The 22381-nt window shown below is 46.6% G+C and overlaps 2 protein-coding genes across 10 annotated transcripts in view; both read right to left on the bottom strand.

The window, feature by feature from the left end:
- Positions 1–487: 487 nt before the first annotated feature.
- On the bottom strand, positions 488–7875 carry LOC128774282 (RAD52 motif-containing protein 1-like). 4 transcript variants are annotated; one of them, XM_053893141.1, is made up of 5 exons: positions 6690–7875; positions 6154–6333; positions 2921–3043; positions 1909–2077; positions 498–953 (listed from the first exon to the last, which is right to left on the bottom strand). In XM_053893141.1, exons 1-5 carry the CDS (start codon positions 6783–6785, stop codon positions 784–786), a joined length of 738 nt encoding a protein of 245 aa, XP_053749116.1. In that variant the 5' UTR covers positions 6786–7875; the 3' UTR covers positions 498–783. The 4 variants fall into 4 exon arrangements, with proteins under 4 accessions (XP_053749117.1, XP_053749115.1, XP_053749116.1 ...); XM_053893140.1 differs by lacking the exon at positions 6690–7875 and having other exon boundaries at positions 497–953; positions 6154–6683; XM_053893143.1 differs by lacking the exon at positions 6690–7875 and having other exon boundaries at positions 925–953; positions 1909–1986; positions 6154–6683.
- Positions 7876–8038: 163 nt separating this feature from the next.
- LOC128774281 (pleckstrin homology domain-containing family M member 1-like) overlaps positions 8039–22381 on the bottom strand; it is a 31894-nt gene continuing 17551 nt past the window's right edge. For 4 of the 6 annotated variants that reach the window (XM_053893135.1, XM_053893136.1, XM_053893137.1 and 1 more), the window contains 4 exons: positions 12674–12900; positions 11586–11744; positions 10640–10718; positions 8039–9652 (listed from right to left, as the gene is read on the bottom strand). In XM_053893135.1, the coding sequence (XP_053749110.1) occupies positions 9577–9652; positions 10640–10718; positions 11586–11744; positions 12674–12900 (541 nt within the window). In that variant the 3' untranslated portion in view covers positions 8039–9576. Of the gene's footprint in view, positions 9653–10565; positions 10719–11585; positions 11745–12673; positions 12901–22381 lie in introns of all 6 variants that reach the window. The other 2 variants (XR_008418834.1, XM_053893139.1) reach the window with 2 other exon arrangements.

Here is a 22381-nt window from a genome sequence, read left to right as displayed (position 1 = left end):
AATCATATTCACCCAATAGGTCAGTGCCAAAAACAAAAACTGAAGCTGAATTGATTCCAAAAACATAATCTTATAAATTCTCCAACAGGAAAACGATGATAACAAGTGAACATATTTTCTCTGCTTACCATGTTTCAGGGATAGTTTTAAACTTTTCCATCATCTCATTTGCTCTTACAATTCATCCCCCATGAGGTGAGTTGAATTATTACCTTTACTTGGCAGATAGAGAAATTGCAGCTTAGAGAGATTACATACTTCAAATCTGACTATAAAACCTAAAACTGCATAAGAAATCTAGGAGACAGAGCTAAGATTCAACACCAGATGTCTAAAGCTTCAAAGTTTATTTTTTTTATTATTTATTTTGAGAGAGAGAGCACATGGCATGTGAGAGTCAGGGAGAGGCAGAGAGAGAGGTAGGGAAAGAATCCCAAGCGAGCTCCACGCTATCAGCACAGAGCCCGACACGGGGCTCAATCTCACACATCGTGAGATCATGACCTGAGCTGAAATCAACAGTTGGACGCTTAACTGACTGAGCCACACAGGTGCCCCCAAAGCTTATACTCACAATAGTATTCTGTGTTATGAGCAAACAATCAAGAAAGAAGACTGGGTCAAACACTTTCTGTGTGGACAGAGGTAAGTCACTGTATATCTATATACTGGGGACAAAAATATTTGTGGTCATTTTTCTCACAGATGCCACAAAGAACAAATTTGACACTACCGCTTTGAAAGCATTTGGTGAATAAAAGAATATGAAGTGTTTTCATCCAATTAACTTTTCAAAATGAGTTTATTTGCTCGTTGAAACTGATGTACTGTAAGGACAATCAAATAAGTCTTACCTAAAATCACAATCAACAGCTTCTGGAATGCATCTGACACAGCCTTCTGAATAGCAAGCTTCTGGGTTGTCCTCCTTTTCATAAGAAATGATAATGGCCCTGCATCCAACCAAAACAAATGGATTTAACATGCCTATCTGAATGATAACTGATTTGGGGGTTATATGTGTAAAAGTGAAAATACATCCATGATTCGTAGTTCATTATCTGAGCAAGTAAGGGCAGGCACAACACAAGGTTGAATGACTCTGCTGTAGGTATATCCTGGCAGGGCACATTTTTACTGCCCTGATCTACTCCAGAAGTTTCGGAAGTACCAAAAGGGAGACACAAGCCAAGAAAGTGGCACAGATCTCACATCGCTCGTAGATTTCAAATGGACAAGCTGAAACTATAGTTTCAGGTTTCAGACCCTACTGCAGACCCTACTCTCCTGTGCATCAAGGGCTGGAGTCACATGGGGAGAAGGGTTCGGTGGTAGTGCACGTGACCGCCTGGTCTCTTCCCGGGCATCACCCAAGGGAGCCTTACTCCCTTAGCCTTGCTAACAGCCCTGCCCCTCCCTGAAAACCCTAAGCCTAAGTGCTGTAGACACTGGGAAAAAACACAGTACCAATGGGAATACCTTTTCTAGGCATCTGTATTTGACTCTTTACACTCCAGCCCTTTTATAGGAGGCAAAGGACTCAACATCTACCCAAGAGTTTGTTTAAATCTTTAGATGATTACTTTGCTGGGATAACTGCAGGCTGCAAGAGATATGTATTTGAAGGACTATTTTAGCACAAGGCGAATTCTTAACCAAAAATGGGAAAAACATTACTTCCCTCCTCCTAAACTTCTTGGCAGAAAGTCAGCTTTAGAATTTTAAAGTTAAAGGTTCCTTCAGGTATTGCCTGAGATAAAAGCCTGTACTGTAGGCCAGAAAAACTCTGCCTAGGGCTTTAGGAGCTTAGCAAAGGGGAGGGCTGGATGATGTATCTGAAAAGATGAGTTTTTAGAAAGAAAGAGGGATTCTGCCTCCCCTCCACCCCCACCCCCACTGTAAACAGACCTTCCTCCAGGTCATCCAAAGTCTCCTCGGCCATGCCAGCTCCGGGACTCCGGCACTCATAGGATGGCAACACCACCTCTAAAGCACAGAAGAATTTCAGGCTCTGCTTCTGAAGTGGTGGCACAGTATCTTCATTTGCCCTTTCTTCAAGGTCAGAAAGATCCTGAAGCTGTTAGGATTTTATTATTATTATTTTTTTATGTTTATTTTTGACAGAGAGAGAGAGAGAGAGAGAGAGAGAGAGAGAGAGAATGAGCAGGGGAGGGGCAGAGAGAGAGAGGGAGACACAGAATCCGAAACAGGCTCCAGGCTCTGAGCTGCCAGCACAGAGCCCCACGTGGGGCTCGAACTCACAGACCGTGAGATCATGACCTGAGCCGAAGTCGGACGCTCAACTGACTGAGCCACCCAGGCACCCCGAGCTGTTAGGATTTTAAATGGAAGGTCCTTCCTTGGATCTGAATGTAAGCTTCAAGATGTTTTGTTATTAAAAACAAAACCGGCGGCGCCTGGGTGGCTCAGTTGGTTAAACTTCCGACTTCGGCTCATGTCGTGATCTCACTGTTCATGGGTTCGGGACCCGCGTCGAGCTCTGTGCTGACAGCTCAGAGCTTGGAGCCTGCTTCCGATTCTGTCTCTCCCTCTCTTTCTGCCCCTCCCCCGCTTGCAATCTGCCTCTCTCTCTAAAAAAAAAAAAAAAAAAAAAAAAAAAGCAACTAAACTCCAGCAATCCCAGCCCACAATGGAGATATCCTATAGCTTCAAAATCAAGTAAGACTTACAAATGGATGAAGACAATTGGTTTTTATTATACACCATACAAATACTGGAGAAGATTATGGACACCACCACCCAAGTTACTGAGATTATTATGAATTCTCGGTGGCAGGCTCAGGTACTTCCAGTTAGAGCCCTCTCACATCTCCCCACAACCCAGTTTTCTCCTCTCTGAAGTCCAGAATTTCAGTGTTGAAATGATTCTAATTAGTCAGAGAAAATCTATAAAGTTTACCTTGATGATCCTTTTTGACCATCCATTGAAACCAAAGTAATAATTTGCCAGTTCTTGGCACTGGGAGCTGTTTAGGGCAAGGGCCTGATGTTGAACCGCCTTATGTTTGGTGCCAAGACGAACCTAAAGACATAAGAAATAGACCTGAAAATATCATAACCTGACACAGAGGCTTCCTTTAGATACACCTGAGATTTATCAATACCTATTTCATAGAGAGGTTGTGAAGCTCAAACTGGAAACATTTTAAGAAATCAGCTCCTAATAAACCCTAAATAAATGCTATGTACTATTTTTACGCTATAGACTTTGATGCATCATTTCCAGGGCCCTTGATTAATCGGCTTTCCGTGATCTCTGATATTGAAAGTGATGATGAAAGCAACTAAGGAAGCCCTCTGGAAGCAAATTATAGGGCTGTAGGTAAGCGAGGGAAGTAAACTTTTTGCTGTCTCATCCCGTAGCTCCTGTTTGAGAATATGACCTCAAGAGCAGATAACATGGACCTGAGTAGGACCTGAATCAGCAGCACCCACCCCCCGCAAGTTACTAACCCCCGTTAGAAGAAGGAATATACATACTTCTGTAAATTTTATAAGCAAATAAAACAATAAGAGGTTCATTTGCCTTAATAAGCTTCTTTGAGAATGCAAATACCTCCAGTGTTAACTCTCTAAATAACTTACACGCTACAGTGTATTTCTTACATCCTCTAGTTCTTTTTTAAATGTCTATTTCAAGTGGGGTGTAGTATATTCGTATATTCATAAAAATTCAAATAATTCAAATAAAGTCAAAGTATTATTAACTCTTTATTGATTTGTTTGTGCAACGTCCTCTATCACTAGTTTATCAGTTCCTTAAGTGCTTGAAGGAACCATATTTTATTCTTTTCTCATTCCTAGAATCAAGCACAGGTCTATGGATTAAGTGAATGAATGAGTAGATGAAAAAGTGAAATTACTTTCTCCAACTGAAGCTGCCTGCTAGGAAGGAGAAATGAAGATGAACTTTTAAATGTTGAGTGCTACAGCACAGGCTAATGGTGAGGCAGAGTGGAGCTGTTCTGGACAACCAGGAAGCTGCAGAAGGGCCTCGAGCCCCTGAGTGGTAGAGACAGTTGTCACCTTAGATAACCTTGCCACAGTTCTTGCTGGCGACCGTTTTCCTTCATGCTACTGAAAAAAAGCTCTCAGATGCCTTAGGCCTTTCCTTGATTTTACTGTAAGATGTTATTCTTGGGGCGTCTGGGTGGCTCAGTCTGTTGGGCATCCGACTGCAGCTCAGGTCATGATTCTCACAGTTTGTGAGTTCGAGCCCCGTGTCAGGCTCTGTGCTGACAACTCACAGCCTGGAGTCTGCTTCCGATTAGGTGTCTCCCTCTCTCTCTCTCTGCCCCTCACCCGCTCATGCTTTGACTCTGTCTCTCAAAAATAAACATTAGGGGCGCCTGGGTGGCTTGGTCGGTTAAGCGTCCGACTTCGGCTCAGATCATGATCTCACGGCCTGTGAGTTCGAGCCCCGCGTCAGGCTCTGTGCTGACAGCTCAGGGCCTGGAGCCCGTTTCAGATTCTGTGTCTCCCTCTCTCTCTCTGCCCCTCCCCTGTTCATGCTCTGTCTCTCTCTGTCTCAAAAATAAATAAATGTTAAAAAAAATTTTTTTTAAATAAACATTAAAAAAATTTTTTTTTAAATAAACATTAAAAAAAATTTTTTAATATGTTCTTTTTAAATATGTATTTATAAAAGGTAAACAAACAAACAAAAACAACCAGAAACTATGTGTACTTGCCAAAGTATAAAGGAACACATAAGTAAATTGGGCAACAATTTCAGTAGGCGGCGGGGTTGGGGGGGTGGTGGTGGTGGTGGTGGTGGTGGTGGTAACCCAAGGCTCTGTGTTAAATAAATAAAGAAATTTAATATGAATGCTCTCTCCTGTCAGCTATATATTGACTTTGGGCTTTATGCTGTGAAATCTCAAAATCCATTTGTGAAATGGTCTTAATGTCCAATGAGAGAAAAACACCTCATTACTCACAACTGATACAAAGTAATTATTTCATAATCTGTGATAGCTGAGTGGCTGGGTGACATCTTCACAGGCTAGAAGCTTGCAAACTCAGGATTGCCTGACAGGTGATCATTTCAATCATAGGGAGTGGAGCCAGGATTGAAGACAGTGTTGAACAAGTGGAGACAGTATACTCAGACATTTGAGAAGGATTCTTAGATTCGATCCAGATTAAATCAGTAAGGAAGGGCATATGGGTAAGAATAGGCAGTCAAGTCCGTAGGAAGTAGCTAGATTAAGAAGCCAGTTAGACAAAGCTGATGAAAACATACAATTATAAAGTGAAAGGTTTGGCAATCTAAGCCTCACTCAACTTATTCAAAGGAATTGACATGGCCCTTGATAAGGACATGGTGATTGAATTGAGGCACATAATGAAATATAATTCTGGGGCTCTGGGAAAGCAAAATGGACAGCATGTTGGTATGGAATAAAGTTTCTGTGGTGTATTAAAGAATGTTTTAACCATTTTCCCGGGAGTTGAAGGGAGTTCTGAATAGGCAGCTTGAGAGTGATGACGACGATAATGACGATGAAGCATCCTTTATAATACAACTGATGAAAGAGTTTGTCATTTTATATCCACATAATAGAGGGGGGCCTGGGTGGCTCAGTCGGTTAAGCGTCCAACTTCAGCTCAGGTCATGATCTCAGGATTCATGAGTTCGAGCCCCACATCGGGTTCTGAGCTGACAGCTCAAAGCCTAGAAGTCTGCTTCTGATTCTGTGTCTCCCTCTTTCTCTTCCCCTTCCCTGCTCATGCCCTGTTTCTCAAAACTGAATAAAAACGTTATTAAAATTTTTTTTAATCCCCATAATAGTAAACAGAAACAAGACTTCTTGTGAAGCTTTGTTAAATTAAGGGGCACCAAAAAATGACACAGGGTTGAACATCAGTAAGTTTGGGCTTGACCTCTCCCTTCCAGTTACTGTCATGAACCTTAAGTAAGTCACTTAACTATCCCGAGTTCGAGTTTCTTCATCTGAAAACAAAACAAACATAACAAAACAACCAAAAAACCCAGGGAAACCGGAGGATCAGTGTAGCAATGCATCTAAAAGCATTCTGTAAACCACAGTGGTATACCAACGCTGGTCTATTATTGCTGAATTCAACACTTCGTCCCAGTGGTGTTAGGAATTTCCTACTTGGACCCACCTTCACTGGAGAATTCTGAAAAAGCTGCTTCTGGTCGCATGCCTTTTGGGCTCTGTGAGCATCCCTTGCTGAGTAAAACTTGATGATGGCGTAGAAACCAGGACGGGCCACTGCAGCGTTCGGGAAGACCCGGACCGAATACAGAAGGCCAAACTGGGAGAATACTGCGAACAGAGAATGCTGTGGGGTGGTCCCACGCCAAGTAAGTGCATGAAATTTCACGCCCAGGAAACAAAACTGCCTTCTATTCCCTAAGCCCTCCTGCACACGCAACCCAAAGCACTTCTCGTTTCGTTGAAAAGATTTCCCTTTGAAATCCCGGGATTCGAGAAGCATTAGAAGGCAACATGTGCCGGCTGTTGAGAGTTACCTCTCAAAAATCTGTCGGGGCTGAGACTGCAAAGCTCCCCTCTAGAACTAAGATTCCTCTCGGCGGAGACTACAAGGCGCGCGAGGTGCTCAAGGCCAGACTCAGACTCCCAGTCACGGGGAGGTGGGGGTGTCTCCCTCCCTCCCTCCCTCCTGGCCCGGCTCACATGCAAGGCCTCGGCCGTGGGTCCAGAACTCAGCTCCCACACCAGCAAGGTTTTGTCACTCTCGGTGGGAACCGTAAAAGAGACCAATTCCGCCATCCTACCACCAAGGAGCAGGCGCGACTAAGGTTTGAGTGGCACGGCGCCTGCGCAAGGCGCGCGCGCGCGCGCGTTTTAAAAAGGGGCTGGTACGAGGGGCGGGGCCAGCTCGCCGCGGGGTGGGGCGGGGGCTGTCCCCCGGACCTCTCCTTCGCCCCTCCCGCTCTGGGGCGGGTCTCTGCCTCTACTTCCCCTCCCGCAGCTCCATTGTCTCAATGTCGTAGAATTTAGTGCTTCTAGTCAAGTGTATTTAAAAAAAATTTTTTTTTTAATATTTATTTATTTTTGAGAGACAGAGTGCAAGCAGCGGAGAATCAGACACACACACACACACACACACACACACACACACACACACACACACAGAATCCGAAGCAGGCTCCAGACTGTCAGCACAGAGCCCCAAGCAGGGCTCAAACTCACAAACTGTGAGATCACGACCTGGGCTGAAGTCGGACGCTTAACCGACTGAGCCACCCAGGCACCGTTAGTCAAGTGTATTTTTACAGTAGGGTCTAAAGGGTGAGCTTACAGGATCCCTGGGTGTGGACAATTTTATGGCAGCCTTCTTCCTCTTCACTCCGGGAGAAGATTTAGACTACTAGCAGTTAGTAAGTTACCTACTGAACTTAAAAATTTGGATTTCTCTACGTTGTGTGGGCAATGACCACTAAAGATGCAATCCTTTGGCTTAAGAATGTTTTCATGAATGTTAAATATACAAATCAAACTATAACTCATTAAGCCATTAATGAAATCCTTAAAAAGCATTCCCTGATTTCCCTACGTGATTTTGATGAATTGGTGTACGTGTGTGCTTGTTGGGGTGAGATGATGTGGGAGTTTGGCAAGCAGGGTAAGAAGGAGAGATAAATTTGAAAAAACCAAAGAGAGGGGGCGCCTGGGTGGCGCAGTCGGTTGAGCGTCCGACTTCAGCCAGGTCACAATCTCGTGGTCCGTGAGTTCGAGCCCCGCGTCGGGCTCTGGGCTGATGGCTCAGAGCCTGGAGCCTGTTTCCGATTCTGTGTCTCCCTCTCTCACTGCCCCTCCCCCGTTCATGCTCTGTCTCTCTCTGTCCCAAAAATAAATAAAAAACGTTGAAAAAAAAATTTAAAAAAAAAAAAAAAAAAAAGAAAAAACCAAAGAGTGAGGCCAGGTAGGGCACCAACATTGGAGCTCATGGTGCTTGTGCAGAAGGGCCGCTCTCGGCATCCAAATAGCTATTTTGAGGACTAACACACTGAGAGGGAAAGTAGGTCCTAATGATCCTTATTTTAATCCTAGAATGTCTGAGCCAGAAGGGGCCTTACAAAACAAGTCTCCTGAGGTTTCTAAGCAGTGGCCTTCAGACTGCTGCTGGTCTGTGGTGAAGGTTTCACCAGTCCTTGCCAAAGCAAGAAAAGGTAATATAAGCAGGGTTAAAAAAAATATTTTCATAAAACGAAATCCATTCCATTATCCTATAAATCTGACCCTCATTTAAAAAATTATTTTAATATTATTCATTTTTGAGAGAGAGCATGCATGTGCGAATGGGGGAGGGGCAGAGAGAGAGCGGGAGACACGGACTCCGAAGCGGCCTCCAGGCTCTGAGCTGTCGGCACAGAGCCCCTCGCCGGCGCTCAGACCCACAAACTGCAAGATCATGACCTGAGCCGAAGACCGACGGTCAACCAACTGAGCCACCCGGGCACACTGACCTTCATTTTTCATGCTGAAAACTGTTTTATGAGGAGATGCTGATAGAGGATAGTTGTTGTGATTCATACTCTTTCTAGGGCATTAAAATAAAAAGTTGGACATGTTAACATGGCCTTAACTTTTTTCGTGCTTTACTGGTCTGTGAAATCCAAAACTCTGGGAACCACTCAAATGTCAAACCTCTCACTTCAGAGCTGAAGCAGTTAAGGCTCAGAAGTAGGGACAGCAGTGGCCCAGGTGGGACAGTTTATTCAGGCAGTTCCGATTGTAGCCACAGGTAGAACATTCCTCCAACTGCCCCTTTTCTGTCTTTGCGTTGTCATTTTGCAGGTTCAACTCCACGTCAGCACCGTGTATTCGTTGTATGTATCCACTCATTCGCTGTAGCCAGTGTTCGTGTATGTCGCTGCTTCTCCAGGCAGATGGTGAACACCTCAAGAACAATAGTTATGATTTACCTTCCTTCTTCTAGTGCCCACCACCCTCCTGCCATACTAGGTACTCGAAGATATCTGGAATGAAAAATGAAGAAACCAACACATTCTTTGCACAAGGAATGCTTTAATAATTCCCCAAATATAACAACTTCTTCACTGTGGTCCTCTCTTGGTTCGCAAATGACAGTCAGGAACCAGGGGCCTGGGCCTGGATGGGTGCAAGGAGAAAGCCCTAGAAAACCATTTATTCCTGGGGCTCCGGTCAGTCCTTTTTGAACATGGGAAGGAAAGAAAATAACGTGAAGTGGAGGCAAGAGGAAGAAGACATGAAGAATCCCCAGGCGAGAAGAGGAACGCTGGAATGACTCCACGCCTGTCTCATTCCTTGTGACACCCCGTCATCCAGTAGGAGAGTGGCCGGCCCGCACAGTGCAACCTCCATGCCACCCTGTGGAGAGAAGAAGGCTGGGTTCTTGCTTCCTACTTAGTAGCTCCTTCTCCACATCCATGACCCAGCACTTAGTGAACGCACGGCACAGCACGGCAATGCACAGAACCCCCTTCACTGCTCGCTCTCTGGTCTGTCCCCCCGTGGCCCCTCTGAGCCTTCCTTTAAATTTCTCTTATCTGTGGTGTTTGGCTCCTCCCCCCGTTCAGCATGCTCCCACGTTTTCAAATCCTCCTCTGGCCCCGAAGGGGGAGTGCACCATTTTACAAGGCTGAGAGTCACTAAACAAACAGAAAGATAAATACATACATAAATAAATAAATAAATAACCAATCCGTCAATCTCAGGGGCAACTATCGACTCTCCCTCCAGAGAGGGTCATCCCTAGTAGCCGTCAGCGTCTCTCCCGCATGGTGTTCTTAGAGTAGACAAGGCACTTAACCCCCTCCTTCCTCACAGACACCTGTAGAGGCAACTTATCTGTCTATCTATCTATGTATCTATCTATCTATCTCCAATTTGAAGCTCAGAAAAGTGAAGCAACCATTGCACTGTCTACCACTGGGAAGCTGACAGCTTTGGGGGTATTTGCTCAGCTGAGGAGCTACGCACCTTTTATAGAAAATGTTGCTGCGAATTATGGAGAGGGCCAGCCCCACCCCCCACCCGTGGCCAGCATGATGGTGCTGCTTAACTGGTCCCACACCTACAGCTCATTGAACCGCTCGGGGATGATGGGTCCAAGCTGAGCCAATCAGATTCTCTATCCCAGCCCCTTGGACTCTGGGGCTGAGACTAGCCAGTCTCCGTGACTGCTCAGAACATTAGCCCGTTAACTTGGGGGCAGCCACAGTCTGTCCTCTGGAATGGGGAGCAGAATATACTGCTCTACAAAGAAAGTAGTGAAGGAAATGCACGAGGAGGCAGAAACTTGTCAGGAAAGCCACACTGACAGTTCCCAGCTCCGCCTCCGTTCTCTTCCAGAGAAGAGACCCCTTGGGTAAGCTCGGTGAGACACCTTGTCCCCTCCGAAGCCATCTCCCTCAGCTAACTCAAGTTCCTTTGCTACTGTGTCCAAAACAGTTTTAATACAACATCAGAGAAAGACCCAGATCCCAAGTCTTGTAAGTCCCAGTTCCAAGCCCGCCGCTCTCCCACATTTTTCTAGATGGTTAGAAGGGGTGGAGTCCTTGCCTCCTGTCCCCTCCTGTCACTACATCCTTCTTGGGGCTCTGCCTGCTGACTTAGTCCCACAGTGACCTCCTCACCAGTTCTTCATTCCCCCTGCTCCAGACACAATCTTTTTCACACAGTTGATGGTTGAGAGAAGATCGGGGCTCAGCAGTTCTGAAGGGGAGACAGAGAATACCTGTGGGAACACAGAGGACAGTCCCAGAGACTGAGGCAGACACCGGCTCTCCCCGCCCCCCGGGGGCTGAGTCCTTCCAGATTAGGCAAGGGCTCCCTCCCAGAGGCCCATGGAGATATCCCTACAATGGCTGCTAGAGGTCAAGGGTGGCTAGGGGTGGGGGCAGGAGGGGCAGGAGTAAATGTATGTTTACTACCACACATCCTAGCTAGGGTACATGCTGGTTCGCGCCACGTTTGAGGGTTTCTAGGGAAAGGAAATGTCAAAACAGGCAGCACAGAGGCCGAGGTAAACCTTGCCTAATGAGAGAGGCTCTTCAGGTGAAGAGTGCAGGGATGTTGATCAGAGTACGAAAGAGGGAGTAAGGGGCAAAGTCATGGACCTGTGGAGCCTCCACGAGTGGCTCTGAGGTGGGGAGTTTGCCCTTGGCCTCGAATCAATCAGGCCATTGACCAAAGTCAGGACTTGATGGTTAGAGCTGAGCCTTCAGGGCCACCAGTCTGGCATTCAGCACTGGTTCTATGAGCCTCAGTTTGCTCGTCTGTAAAGCGGGGATCATAATAGTTTCCGCCGCATGAGAAGCTGGCATGTGAAGTGCTCAGCATACAACACACTCTCGCTAAATGTTGGCCGCTGCTGTCCTCTGTTACTGGGTGTGCAGAGCCTTTCTGGAGCCTGCACCCCGGAGAATCTCCTAACCGGAGGGGCATCGTAGCCACTAGTGAAATCCTCTGCTCAGCAAAGGCATTCCTGGGTGCATTCCCAGGCTTGGAGTGGGACGAGAAGTCCTGTGAGTAGACCCCACTCATCCTCTCCCCTCTCCCACCCTGAGACCCCGGCCAGACCTTTGCAGTCCTCGTGGCAAATGTTTTCCGAGTGACTCTTGTGATCATTGCACCAATAGTGGCTGTTGATCTGGAAGACGCCATAGTCGAAGCTGCCGTCTGCATTTTCATTTACCTTTGATAGGTTGAAGTTGCTCTCCACAAAAGCCAGGCACAGCCCTTAGAACAGGGAGAAGAAGGTTTTTAGAGGGCTCTGAACTGAGGGACAAAGGACACGGAGGAGAAAGGGAGACGGGGAAGCAGAAGAAAGGAACAAGGCCTAAGAGGCTAGACGGGGCGAGCTGGCCGGAAACACCCATTAGCTTCTCTCCTCGCCCTTCGGTCCATCCACCTGCCCCTCAGTACAACCGCTCATCATCCCGCTGTCCATCCGCATCTCCTGCACTTGATGATCGCCTACTGTGTGCCATGACCCGTGCAAAGCCCAGTGAGGGACATTCAGCTGGGGCAAAGGCAGCTGGTGCCTTCAGCAAGAACGAAGACGCACCCCTTAAAGGACCACAAGACAAGATAAAACGAGAAGGACGGCACAAGACAGGTGTGTGCAAAATCTGGGCAAAAGGAAGCTAGCCCCACCAGGGAGGAGGACGAAGCCTTTGCACTGCCTGCTCCCTCTGCCTGGAATGCTCTTCCCCAGACATTTGGGTGACCCGGTCCTTTGCCTCATTCAGTGCTGCTCAATGTCACCTCCTCAGAGAGGTATTCCTTGACTTCCCCTTCAAGGACAAGGTTACCTCTCACTGCCCTGGCTTTATTCTGCTGCATAACATTTATCACCACCAGGAAGTGCTTCATATGTTTGTGTGTTTGTTTGGGGCTCGCCTCTCCCCCTAGAATGCGAACACTGTGAAGGAAGGGGCTTTGTTGATGTCTCTGTCCCCAGCCCCTAAAATAGTTCCCGGTACATAGTAAGTGCTCAGTTAATAATATTCAGTGGAAGGAATATAGAATGTTGGGAGGGGCTTCTCGGGGAGGGCTGCTTTTTGAACTTGGCTTCGAAAGATGAATGATGGAAAGATGGCCACATAGGAGGTGACCAGGAGCAGAAGAGGAATGGGGGGGCGGGAGTGTGAGAAAGCGGCACTCACAGTCACTCAGGGAGTAGCCCTCAAACCCATCCAGATCCTCCTTGTGCAGCACTCTGGCCAAGTCACAGCGACTGATGAGCTTGGCCTCATTTATGGCAACGAGGCAGCTGACCAAGGACATGAGTAGCATCCTCATCATCTTCGGAGGGGAGAAGGTGCAGCTGAGGGCCTGTGGTCCCGAGGATCTCCCAGACGTGCTGCTGGTCTCCTCTGAGCACCTGAGGAATCTGGAGAGAGCAGCCAAATGTCCCGGCTCACTCACGGCTCCCCGCCTGGCTATTTCTCTTTCCTCTCACCATTTTATACTTTCTTTTACTACAGAAACTTTCAAACACTTACAAAATAAGAGAGAATAATATCATGAATCTCCATGTAGCCATTGCCCAGCGTCAACAGTGAAAAACCGAGGCTGATCTCCTTTCACCTATAGGTTTTCTCCTCTTTTAGCCATTCTCACTCTTGTAAAGGACACCTGGCTATGGGCAGCATTTGGGTACAGGGGTGGGGAGTGAGGCTGGCAAAGGAGATTGATGAGCACTGGACTTTACTGGTACTTGCGTGTGTGGGTTTGAACATGTGCTCTCGTAGGAAGGGCCAGGCTACTGGGTGTTGATCTGCCCTCAACCCCACGCTCCCAGACGCATGATATGTGACTTTTCCCAAGGGTATACCCTGCCTTGTGCAATTCCTGAGAGGCTGTCTTATAAGCTCTACACCTTTGTTTCCACTCAGAACTGGTGTCACTCGGGGCGCCTGGGTGGCTCAGTCCGTTAAGCGTCCGACTTCGGCTCAGGTCACGATCTCTCGGTATGTGAGTTCGAGCCCCGCGTCGGGCTCTGTGCTGACTGCTCAGAGCCTGGAGCCTGTTTCAGATTCTGTGTCTCCCTCTCTCTCTGACCCTCCCCCATTCGTGATCTGTCTCTCTCTGTCTCAAAAATAAATAAACGTTAAAAAAAAAAAATTAAAAAAAAAAAACTGGTGTCACTCAAGTAAAAGTGACCTTGTTGAAGAAATAAACTTCACTTTCACACTCTGTGTGTGTGTGTGTGTGTGTGTAGTGGGAGGTGCAAGGGGCGGGGACTCTGGATTCACATCGCCTGCTTTCAAAGGTTGGGCTGCAGTGTGACCTTGGGCAATATACTTTACCTCTCCGGGCCTCATTTGTAAAAGGAAGATATGCCAGTACCCACTTACTAGGGTTGTCATGATGATTAAACGAAATGATAAATGCCTAAATCTTGGTTTTGCATTCCCCCCCAAATAGGAAGCAAGACTTCTGGGACAAAGGTTGATTCCTAGGCTGGAGTTAGGAAAGAGTATAAAATAAGTCTGAATTATCTTGTGCTAGAAAGTAAGAAAGTGCTCAAAATATGGATTGGGGCACGTCAAATGGACATGAGAGCCAGCTCAGAGGGGCACCCGCTGGCCAAATCTGGAACACTTTCTTGGTAACAGCTTTATTGAGATAAAATTCACAGTACATAATTCACATACCACACAATCACTTAATTTAAAGCGTGCAGCTCAATAGTGTGTTTGCAGAGCCGTGCGACTATGATCGCGGTCAATTTTAAAACATTTTCATCAACCCAACAGGAAACCCCATACCCATTAGCTGTCACTAATCCACCCCTCCTCCAACCCCTGCCCACCACAAGCCTACTTTCCATTTCTCTAGATTTACCTAACCTGGACACTGCACACAAATAGTCACACCATAGGTGGCCTTTGAGCCCGGCTTCTTTCGCTTAACAATGTTTTCAAGATTTATTCATGTTGTGGCAGCCACTGGGATCTCATGCCTTGTGATGAATCCTTCTTTTGTCTCTCTATTGATCGTTTTATAGACTTTTGGGCTACTTTGGGGCTATTATGAATGACGGTGCTGTGAACATTCACGCACAAGTGTTTGTGTGGACAAATGTTTTCATTCCTTCGGGCATATACGCCAAGGAATGGAACTGCTGAGCCATAGAGTAACTTCAAGTTTCAACTTTGGAGCAACTGCCTGACTTCAAAGTGGCTGTACCATTTTACATTGCCATCGGCTTTTCCACATCCTTACCAACACTGGTTACTTTAAAAAAAAAAAAATTATAAAGTTTATTTAGTTATTTTGAGAGAGAGAGAGAGAGAGAGAGAGGGTGCACAAAAGCTAGGGAGGGGCAGAGAGAGAGGGAGAGAGGGAGAATCCCAAGCAGGCTCCTCACTGTCAACGCAGAGCCCAATGCGGGGCTTGAGCCCACAGACTGTGAGATCATGACCTGAGCTGATATCAAGAGGCTCAACTGACTGAGTCACCCAGGTGCCCCAACGCTTGTTTGTTTTTTTAATTCAATTTACTCTTTTTTTTTAAGTAGGTTCTGCCCATGACCCTGATGTTGAGAGTCACCATGCTCTATACCAACTGAGCCCACCAGCACCCCCCCCCCACTAACACTTGCTATTAACTGTCTTTCTGATCAAAGCTCTCCTAATGGGTGCCAAGTCGTACACATGATGGTTTGGATCTGCATTTTCCTGGTGGCTAATGACGCTGAGCATCTTTCTATGTGCTCTTTGGCCATTTGCATATCTTTGGGGAAATTCAGTATTCAGATCTTTTGCCCATTTTCTAGTTGGGTTATTTGTCCTTCTTTATTGAGTTGTAAAAATTCTTTATCAGATGGGAATGCAAGCTGGTGCAGCCACTCTGGAAAACAGGATGGGGGTTCCTCAAAAAACTAAAAATAGAACTACCCTACAACCCAGCAATTGCACTACTAGGCATTTATCCACGGGATACAGGTGTGCTGTTTTGAAGGGACACATGCACCCCCATGTTTATAGCAGCACTATCAACAATAGCTGAAGTATGAAAAGAGCCCAAATGCCCATCGATGGATGATGGATGACTGTATATATATATACAATGAAGTATTACTCGGCAAGCAAAAAGAATGAAATCTTGCCATTTGCAACTATGTGGATGGAACTGGAGGGTATTAAGCTAAGTGAAATTAGTCAGAGAAAGACAAACATCATATGACTTCACTCATATGAGGACTTTAAGAGACAAAACAGATGAACATAAGGGAAGGGAAACAAAAATAATATAAAAACAGGGAGGGGGACAAAACAGAAGAGACTCATAAATATAGAGAGCAAACAGAGGGTTACTGGAGGGGGTGTGGGAGGGGGGATGGGCTAAATGGGTAAGGGGCACTAAGGAATCTACACCTGAAATCATTGTTGCACTAGATGCTAACAGGCCCGGGGTTTCTCGACCCAGGAATCCCATTTAGCACAGAGATTTAGGTTAACTACGGGGACTTTTTTTTTTTTTTTTAATTTTTTTTTTTCAACGTTTTTTATTTATTTTTGGGACAGAGAGAGACAGAGCATGAACGGGGGAGGGGCAGAGAGAGAGGGAGACACAGAATCGGAAACAGGCTCCAGGCTCCGAGCCATCAGCCCAGAGCCTGACGCGGGGCTCGAACTCACAGACCGCGAGATCATGACCTGGCTGAAGTCGGACGCTTAACCGACTGCGCCACCCAGGCGCCCCATTACTACGGGGACTTCTTAAAGTGGCTACTGAATGTGCCTTTTGCCAAACCTCTGGAGCTCTCTTCTGGTGCGAAATTTTTCAAGCCTGTTTTTAACTGTAGATCTCCCCCTTCCCTGCCCCCCACCCCCCACAAAGAAATCTTTACATGGAGTTCCATGATATGAATTAGTTAAAGGAAAAGCTTCTCCAGTTGAAGGTGAGGAGGGGCAGGTGTGAACCAAAGTCTCTCCCTCCATCTCCTTCCATTTTGCAGCCCCTGAGACACCAAGAGCCCGACCAGGTTCAGGGGGAAGATGGCTTGTGCAAAGTCACCCAGCAAACGGATGAAAAAGCTTGCACAGCTGGGAATCGAATATAGGTTTCTCAGTTTCCGACCCGCAGATCTTTTCACACTGACTTTTTTTTTTTTTTTCTGCATGAAAGGAGGTGTTTTTTGTAAGCTTAAAAAAAGAAATAGCACAAGTTTAGGTAGAGGCATAGGAACACACATGAGAATTATTATATATACATGGAGGAAAATCTGAATCGAGCACACCACCTGGGGGCACTGGGGCGGATCAGTCGGTTAAGCGTCTGACTCTTGATTTCTGCTCAGGTCATGATCTCACACAGTTCATGAATCCGAGCCCTGCATTGGGGCTGTGTGCTGACCCTGCAGAGCCTGCCTGAGATTCTCTCTCTCCCTCTCTCTCTCTCTCTCGCCCTCTCTCTGTCCCTTCCCCCAGTTGTGATCGAGCACGCGTGCTCTATCTCAAAATAAATAAACATTAAAAAAAATAGAACACACCATCTATTTAATATTGAACGTTATGGGAGAACAGAATTAAAGGGAAACTAGCCATTTTACTCTCCAATGTTTGACTTTCTTAAAATGAGCACATATCACCTCATTCTCTCCTTGAATGTCTGAATGTCTTCACCAATTGAGCTAAGAAATGCTGGGTGGGGGGGGCGGGGAAGGAGACTAGTCTTTTTGTGGGAATATGACTAAAAACCAGAAGGAAGACTTATTATTTTCAGATATGCTATCAAAAATTTTAATTAAACATTTTTAAAAATTTTTTAAATTTTTTTTAAATTTATTTTTAAGAAAGAAAAAGTGTGAATGGGGGAGGGGCAGAGAGAGAGAGAGGGAGACACAGAATCCGAAGCAGGCTCCAGGCTGTGAGCTGCCAGCACAGAGCCCAACGCAGGGCTCCAACCCACGAACCACAAGATCATGACCTGAGGTGAAGACCAACGCTTAACCAATTGAGCCACTCAGGTGCCCCCCACCCCCGCAAAAAAAATTTTAAAAGGTAGAATAGCTCCAGGTTTACTTAACAAGGATTGTGATGTACCATATTTGGCCACAAAATACGCATTCCTTTCCAGACTAATAATAAAAGTGCTGGTTGCTGCAAAGTCCTCTCCAATATCCTGAAGAGATCACTACTTAGCACTGGGGAAATCAAATGGGTTATACATGGCTCAAAGGCATTGATCCCGTTAGAAAATTTAGAAATGGAAAGTTGCATCTGGGTTTCATTCACATGGTCCCCTGCTTTCTTTTCTTTTTTAATTTTTTTAATGTTTTTATTTATTTTTGAGACAGAGACGGAGTCCGACGCAGTCTCCAGGCTCTGAGCTGTCAGCACAGAGCCTGATGCAGGGCTCGAACTCATGGACTGTGAGATCATGACCTGAGCTGAAGTCGGACGCTTAACAGACTGAGCCACCCAGGAACCCCATCAGGGTAACCGCCTCAGCACCTGAGGAAGATGAAGTAGACCTAGATAACCCCTGGGCTTTCTGGGGTTCTCCACAACATGGATGAATCTCAGATGTGTCACGCTATGTGAAAGAAGGCAGACTTAATGGGCTATGACTTCATTTATATGACGTTCCATTAAAGGTAGGACTGTAAGGACGGGAAACAGATCAGAGGTTGCCAGGAACTAAAGGTGGGGATAGGGTACTGATGACAAAGGAGTTCAAGGGAACCTTTTGGGATGATGGAAATATTCTGTATCTTGATCATGGTGATGGATACTTGATTAAACGTGTGTCACAATTCAAAAAACCATATACCTAAAAAGGATGGATTTTATTGCATGTAAATTACCCTTCAGTAAACCTCACTTTAAAAAGAGTGTTCCTGGAGGGGCATCTGGGTGGCTCAGTCAGTTAAGTGTCTGACTCTTAATATTGGCTCAGGTTACCATCCCAAGGTTATGGGATGGAGCCCCCAGCCAAGCCCCACATTGGGCTCTGTACTGAGCGTGGAGCTTGCTTAAGACTTTCTCTCTCTCTCTCTCTCTCTCTCTCTCTCTGCCCCTTCCCTACCTCCTGCCCCCCCTCCTGCTTGTATGTGCACACTCTCTCTCTAAAAAATAAATAAATAATAAAAAGAGTGTTCCCGGAGACACTATGTACATGGGGGAAAAAGGCAGATTTTACACATTTCTTTTGCTGGATAGTTTCACGTTGCAATAAACAGCAGCAGCTTACACAGGAATAGACAGTATCATTCTCCCACTCCCACCTGCATTGGCACTCAGGAACCGAGTTCCTTCAAACACAATGATCTTCCCATCTAGGAACGGGCAGAGCTCAGGGGCAAGGAGGCGAGGCGATGGGGTGAAGTAGCAGGCCAGCTCTGTGGGCAGCAGAGGGGGCTGGCTCAGGCCAAGTGGTTTATCCCTGAAGCTGCTCAGTCACTCCCCCAGTTAATTATCTGTCTGCTGATTCATGAGTTGTGGTTCCTGTGGGCATGCTTCTTGGCTATTTCTGCCAACAGAGGCAGAAGGATTCGCAGGGCTGGGAGGGGATGATAACCAGAGATCCTGAGTGTGGTGGGGAGTTACAGAGGAAGAATTTCTATTAGGAAATTCCAGAGTCATATCCATTTTCCCCCTTCTCACTGTCGCCTCCTTACCCCATCTTATGCTGTCCCCAGGAGATCTCTACCACTCACACGGTTTTGAGGGAGGTAAAGGAGAAAGCTTCCCTCCTGAGTGTCTCCTCCCAGGAGAGAGGGGAAAAAAGCAGACAATCCACAGAGGGTCCCCTGAGAACAGAGGTCTAAGGCACCATAGTGCAGAGATCCAAATGCCCAAAGAATTCATGGTCTCAGCTGTATTCTAAAAATCTCCAGAATGCCCAGATGGAACACTGGAGGCTCCTCTGTGAATCAGTGCAGATATTCAAATACTGGGTTTCTTGCAATGAGGCACATCACCTCCAGATGCCTTTTGCTAGCCTTCCCTAGGTATTTATTTTGGCTGCCAGGGTGCCAGTCACTGGGCCTACAGCACTGAACAAAACAGACATGTCCTTCTCCTCACAGCACCTGAAATCTTGTGAATGTCTTTCACTTTCCTCTTTTCCCAGAGACAGAACTTAAGGTTTTCTAGTATATAAAGCAAATGATGGGCCTCTTTTCTCCTTGGTCTCTTCTGTGGCTTCTTGCTGGGTGAGAGTGGCTGAGATATGGCACACCACCAATGGCGGAATGTCACAAGGGTATGGAATAAGGGACTCCATTGGTCTCACTCTGGGAGCCTGGGTTGCATGCCTGCATGAAGCAGTAATAGTTCTTGTCTCCAACACATGGTAGGTACCATGGATAGGAATAATGGCAATAGTAAACACCATTTGGGGTGCCTGAGTGGCTCAGTCGGTTGCACGTTTGACCCTTGATTCGGCTCAGGTCATAATCCCAGGGTCATGGGATCGAGCCCCACATCCAGACCCGTGTAGGGCTCTGTGCTGATTCTCTCTCTCCCTCTGCCCGATCCCCTACTCACATTCTCTCTCTCTAAAATAATAACTGATAATAATAATAAAATAGTAAATGCCATTTGTTGAATGCTTATTTTGTGCCTTTATCTCATTTAATTGGCATAATCATCGAAGTACTGTTTTCTCCACTTTACAGATGAGGAAACTGAGATTCCCAAGAGATGAAGTAACTTGCCCAAGGTCACACAGCCAATAAGAGGCAAAATCAAGAATTAAACACGCATCTGGCTGGTTTTAAACCATAGCTGTCCCTTTCCCCAGCCAACAAGCCTTCCTGCCATGTCTCTCCAGGCCCTGAAGGTTCCTGCAGAAGCTTCATCTGGAGAGTTTCCAGGATATAAACTCAGAAGAAGAAATTAGCACTTCAGCTCAGAACTAATCAACTTAGATGGTGACAGCAAACAAAACTAGTTATCCCTCAGGTCTCAGGTTAGAATAAAGACTTAAACTCGGGAAGCCACAAAACCCAATACCTCTTGGGTGAAGCCAGAAAGATCATCTTTGCATGTAAATTCCAAATTTCAATTCTACCCTCAAACGACCTCGCTTCTCCCCATACCAGACTCTCCTATTCTGGGACAGCCTCTCTGTGCCACCACCCAGCTCTTTCTGTGTGTCCCTTCAACACTGTGTGGACCAACAACCCTCTTCCGCTCTCATCCTAACCTCCTGCTTCCCCAGGAATCTGACAACACCTGCAACCCAGCAGCGGGGGATTCAACCCTGGGGTAGGGGATTTAAACGTAATTGAAATTGCTTTTACCAGGAGTCTATTATTTTGGAGGTCTGACTCTAGAGAGCAAGCTCTTAAATACTTCTCCACCCTGGCTCTCAGAAGGAGTCTGGGGCTGGCTCAGCACAACCCATCACAACAGCTGGAATGATCCCAATCAACGACGAATCTGTGAACAGATCTCCCAAAGGATATTTAATGCAAACTTAAGTATGTCAATGTGGTGGTATCCTATATGGATCATTACAACTCTGTAAACCAGATCTACAAAAAAGACCAGGAGGGAGGGGTGGAGGAAGAGACACCAAAATGACAGGTACACTCCTCATCTTCACTAATACTGGCACCTGCACGATGCTAGGCTCTACCTTAGGTTACTTTATTTCCTTCTAAGACTATAAGAATATAATGATTAGACTCAGAAATCATTCAGAAATTCAGAAAGCTGTAGACGTAAAAAGAAAATGTTTTAAGTTCACGGAAGCAGGCAGCCCCACTGCCCTCACCAGGCAGCATCTGAACCGCGGCTCTAACACCTCCCAGGACACAAGGCTGGAGATGCGTATTTCTGTCCTATGGTCACCAGGCTGCTCACTGTAGGCTGAAGACATCAGTTGACATGTTTGAGCATCTATCGCATGGGAAGCTTCGGTAAAAACAGCTTAGTCCCCTATAAATGATCTGTAACTCCCCCATCATATCATTCATACAGATTGTGGGGATGGTTTCCTGGGTGTACATTTATCTACAAACTCATCAAGTCATATACATTAAATATATACAGCTTTTTGTATGTCAACCATACACTAAAGTGTTTTTTTTAATATTGTTGCCTTGTCCTGTATAATCTTTTATACACACACACACACACACACACACAAGATCTTGAAGGCAGTCATCAAAGTATTTCTGAAGAGCTATCTTTGATATGGACTTATCTCTTTTAAATACCTCCTGCAGGATTTAAATGGTCTTACAAGGAGTACTACTGGTTTCATTAAGAGTACATATATGTACACATGGGTGTCCTCTGCAGAGGAACGCCCTAGCGGACCAGGAGCCAGAGTTCTCCCTGGCAAGGTCACTAGGGCTCCGGAAGGACCACGGGCAGCATCCCTAGACTGTAATCTCTGCCCCTCCACCCGCTCCCCAGGCCCAATGAGGCCGAATCGAATGCTAACCGCCTTGGCATGGTGTGTGCAACAGCAGGAGAGACAAAGCCAGGGATCGAAGCCAGTGACAGGGACCCGTGGTGTGGCTCCTCGCATATACTGGAGGGCGATCCCGGAAGCGGAGGCACTGCTGTAACCCAGGACCCAGGAGGAGGGTGGGAGCCAGAGCCCTCACCCTCCTCCGAACCGCTCCTGCCGGGAGCCACCAAGGAAAAAGAAGAAAAGAAAACTTGGGAGAAAGTGTAACCCAAGGAGAGAGAGGAATGTGCAGGAGCGGGCACACCCGCGCGCGCACACACTCTCATCCCGAGCAGCTACAACCACATCCCTCGACAGCGCGCGGGAACAGCCCCGGGAAGCCGCAGCTCGCCGCGCCCACCCGAGCCAGCCGGCCTCCGCACGCCCCAGACCACCTGCGATGCGCGCCGCCCCGAAGGTGCGCCCGCCACCCCCCCGCGCGCGCGCGCGCG

The sequence above is a fragment of the Panthera pardus genome, unplaced genomic scaffold (genome assembly GCF_024362965.1).
Source record: "Panthera pardus isolate Hobbes unplaced genomic scaffold, ASM2436296v1 HiC_scaffold_3, whole genome shotgun sequence".
Taxonomy (NCBI): Eukaryota; Metazoa; Chordata; class Mammalia; order Carnivora; family Felidae; genus Panthera; species Panthera pardus.
This window is presented reverse-complemented; position numbering and strand designations above follow the sequence as displayed.

What these genes read in the sequence shown, in the direction of transcription:
- LOC128774282 (XM_053893140.1), bottom strand. Translation starts at nt 6,489, where the DNA reads ATGCTTCTCGAATCCCGGGATTTCAAAGGGAAATCTTTTCAACGAAAC. An exon ending in TTCAGAATTCTCCAGTGAAG is followed by an intron (nt 3,044 to 6,153) that starts GTGGGTCCAAGT and finishes TTATGTCTTTAG; the next exon opens with GTTCGTCTTGGCACCAAACA. An exon ending in TTTGGATGACCTGGAGGAAG is followed by an intron (nt 954 to 1,908) that starts GTCTGTTTACAG and finishes GGTTGGATGCAG; the next exon opens with GGCCATTATCATTTCTTATG.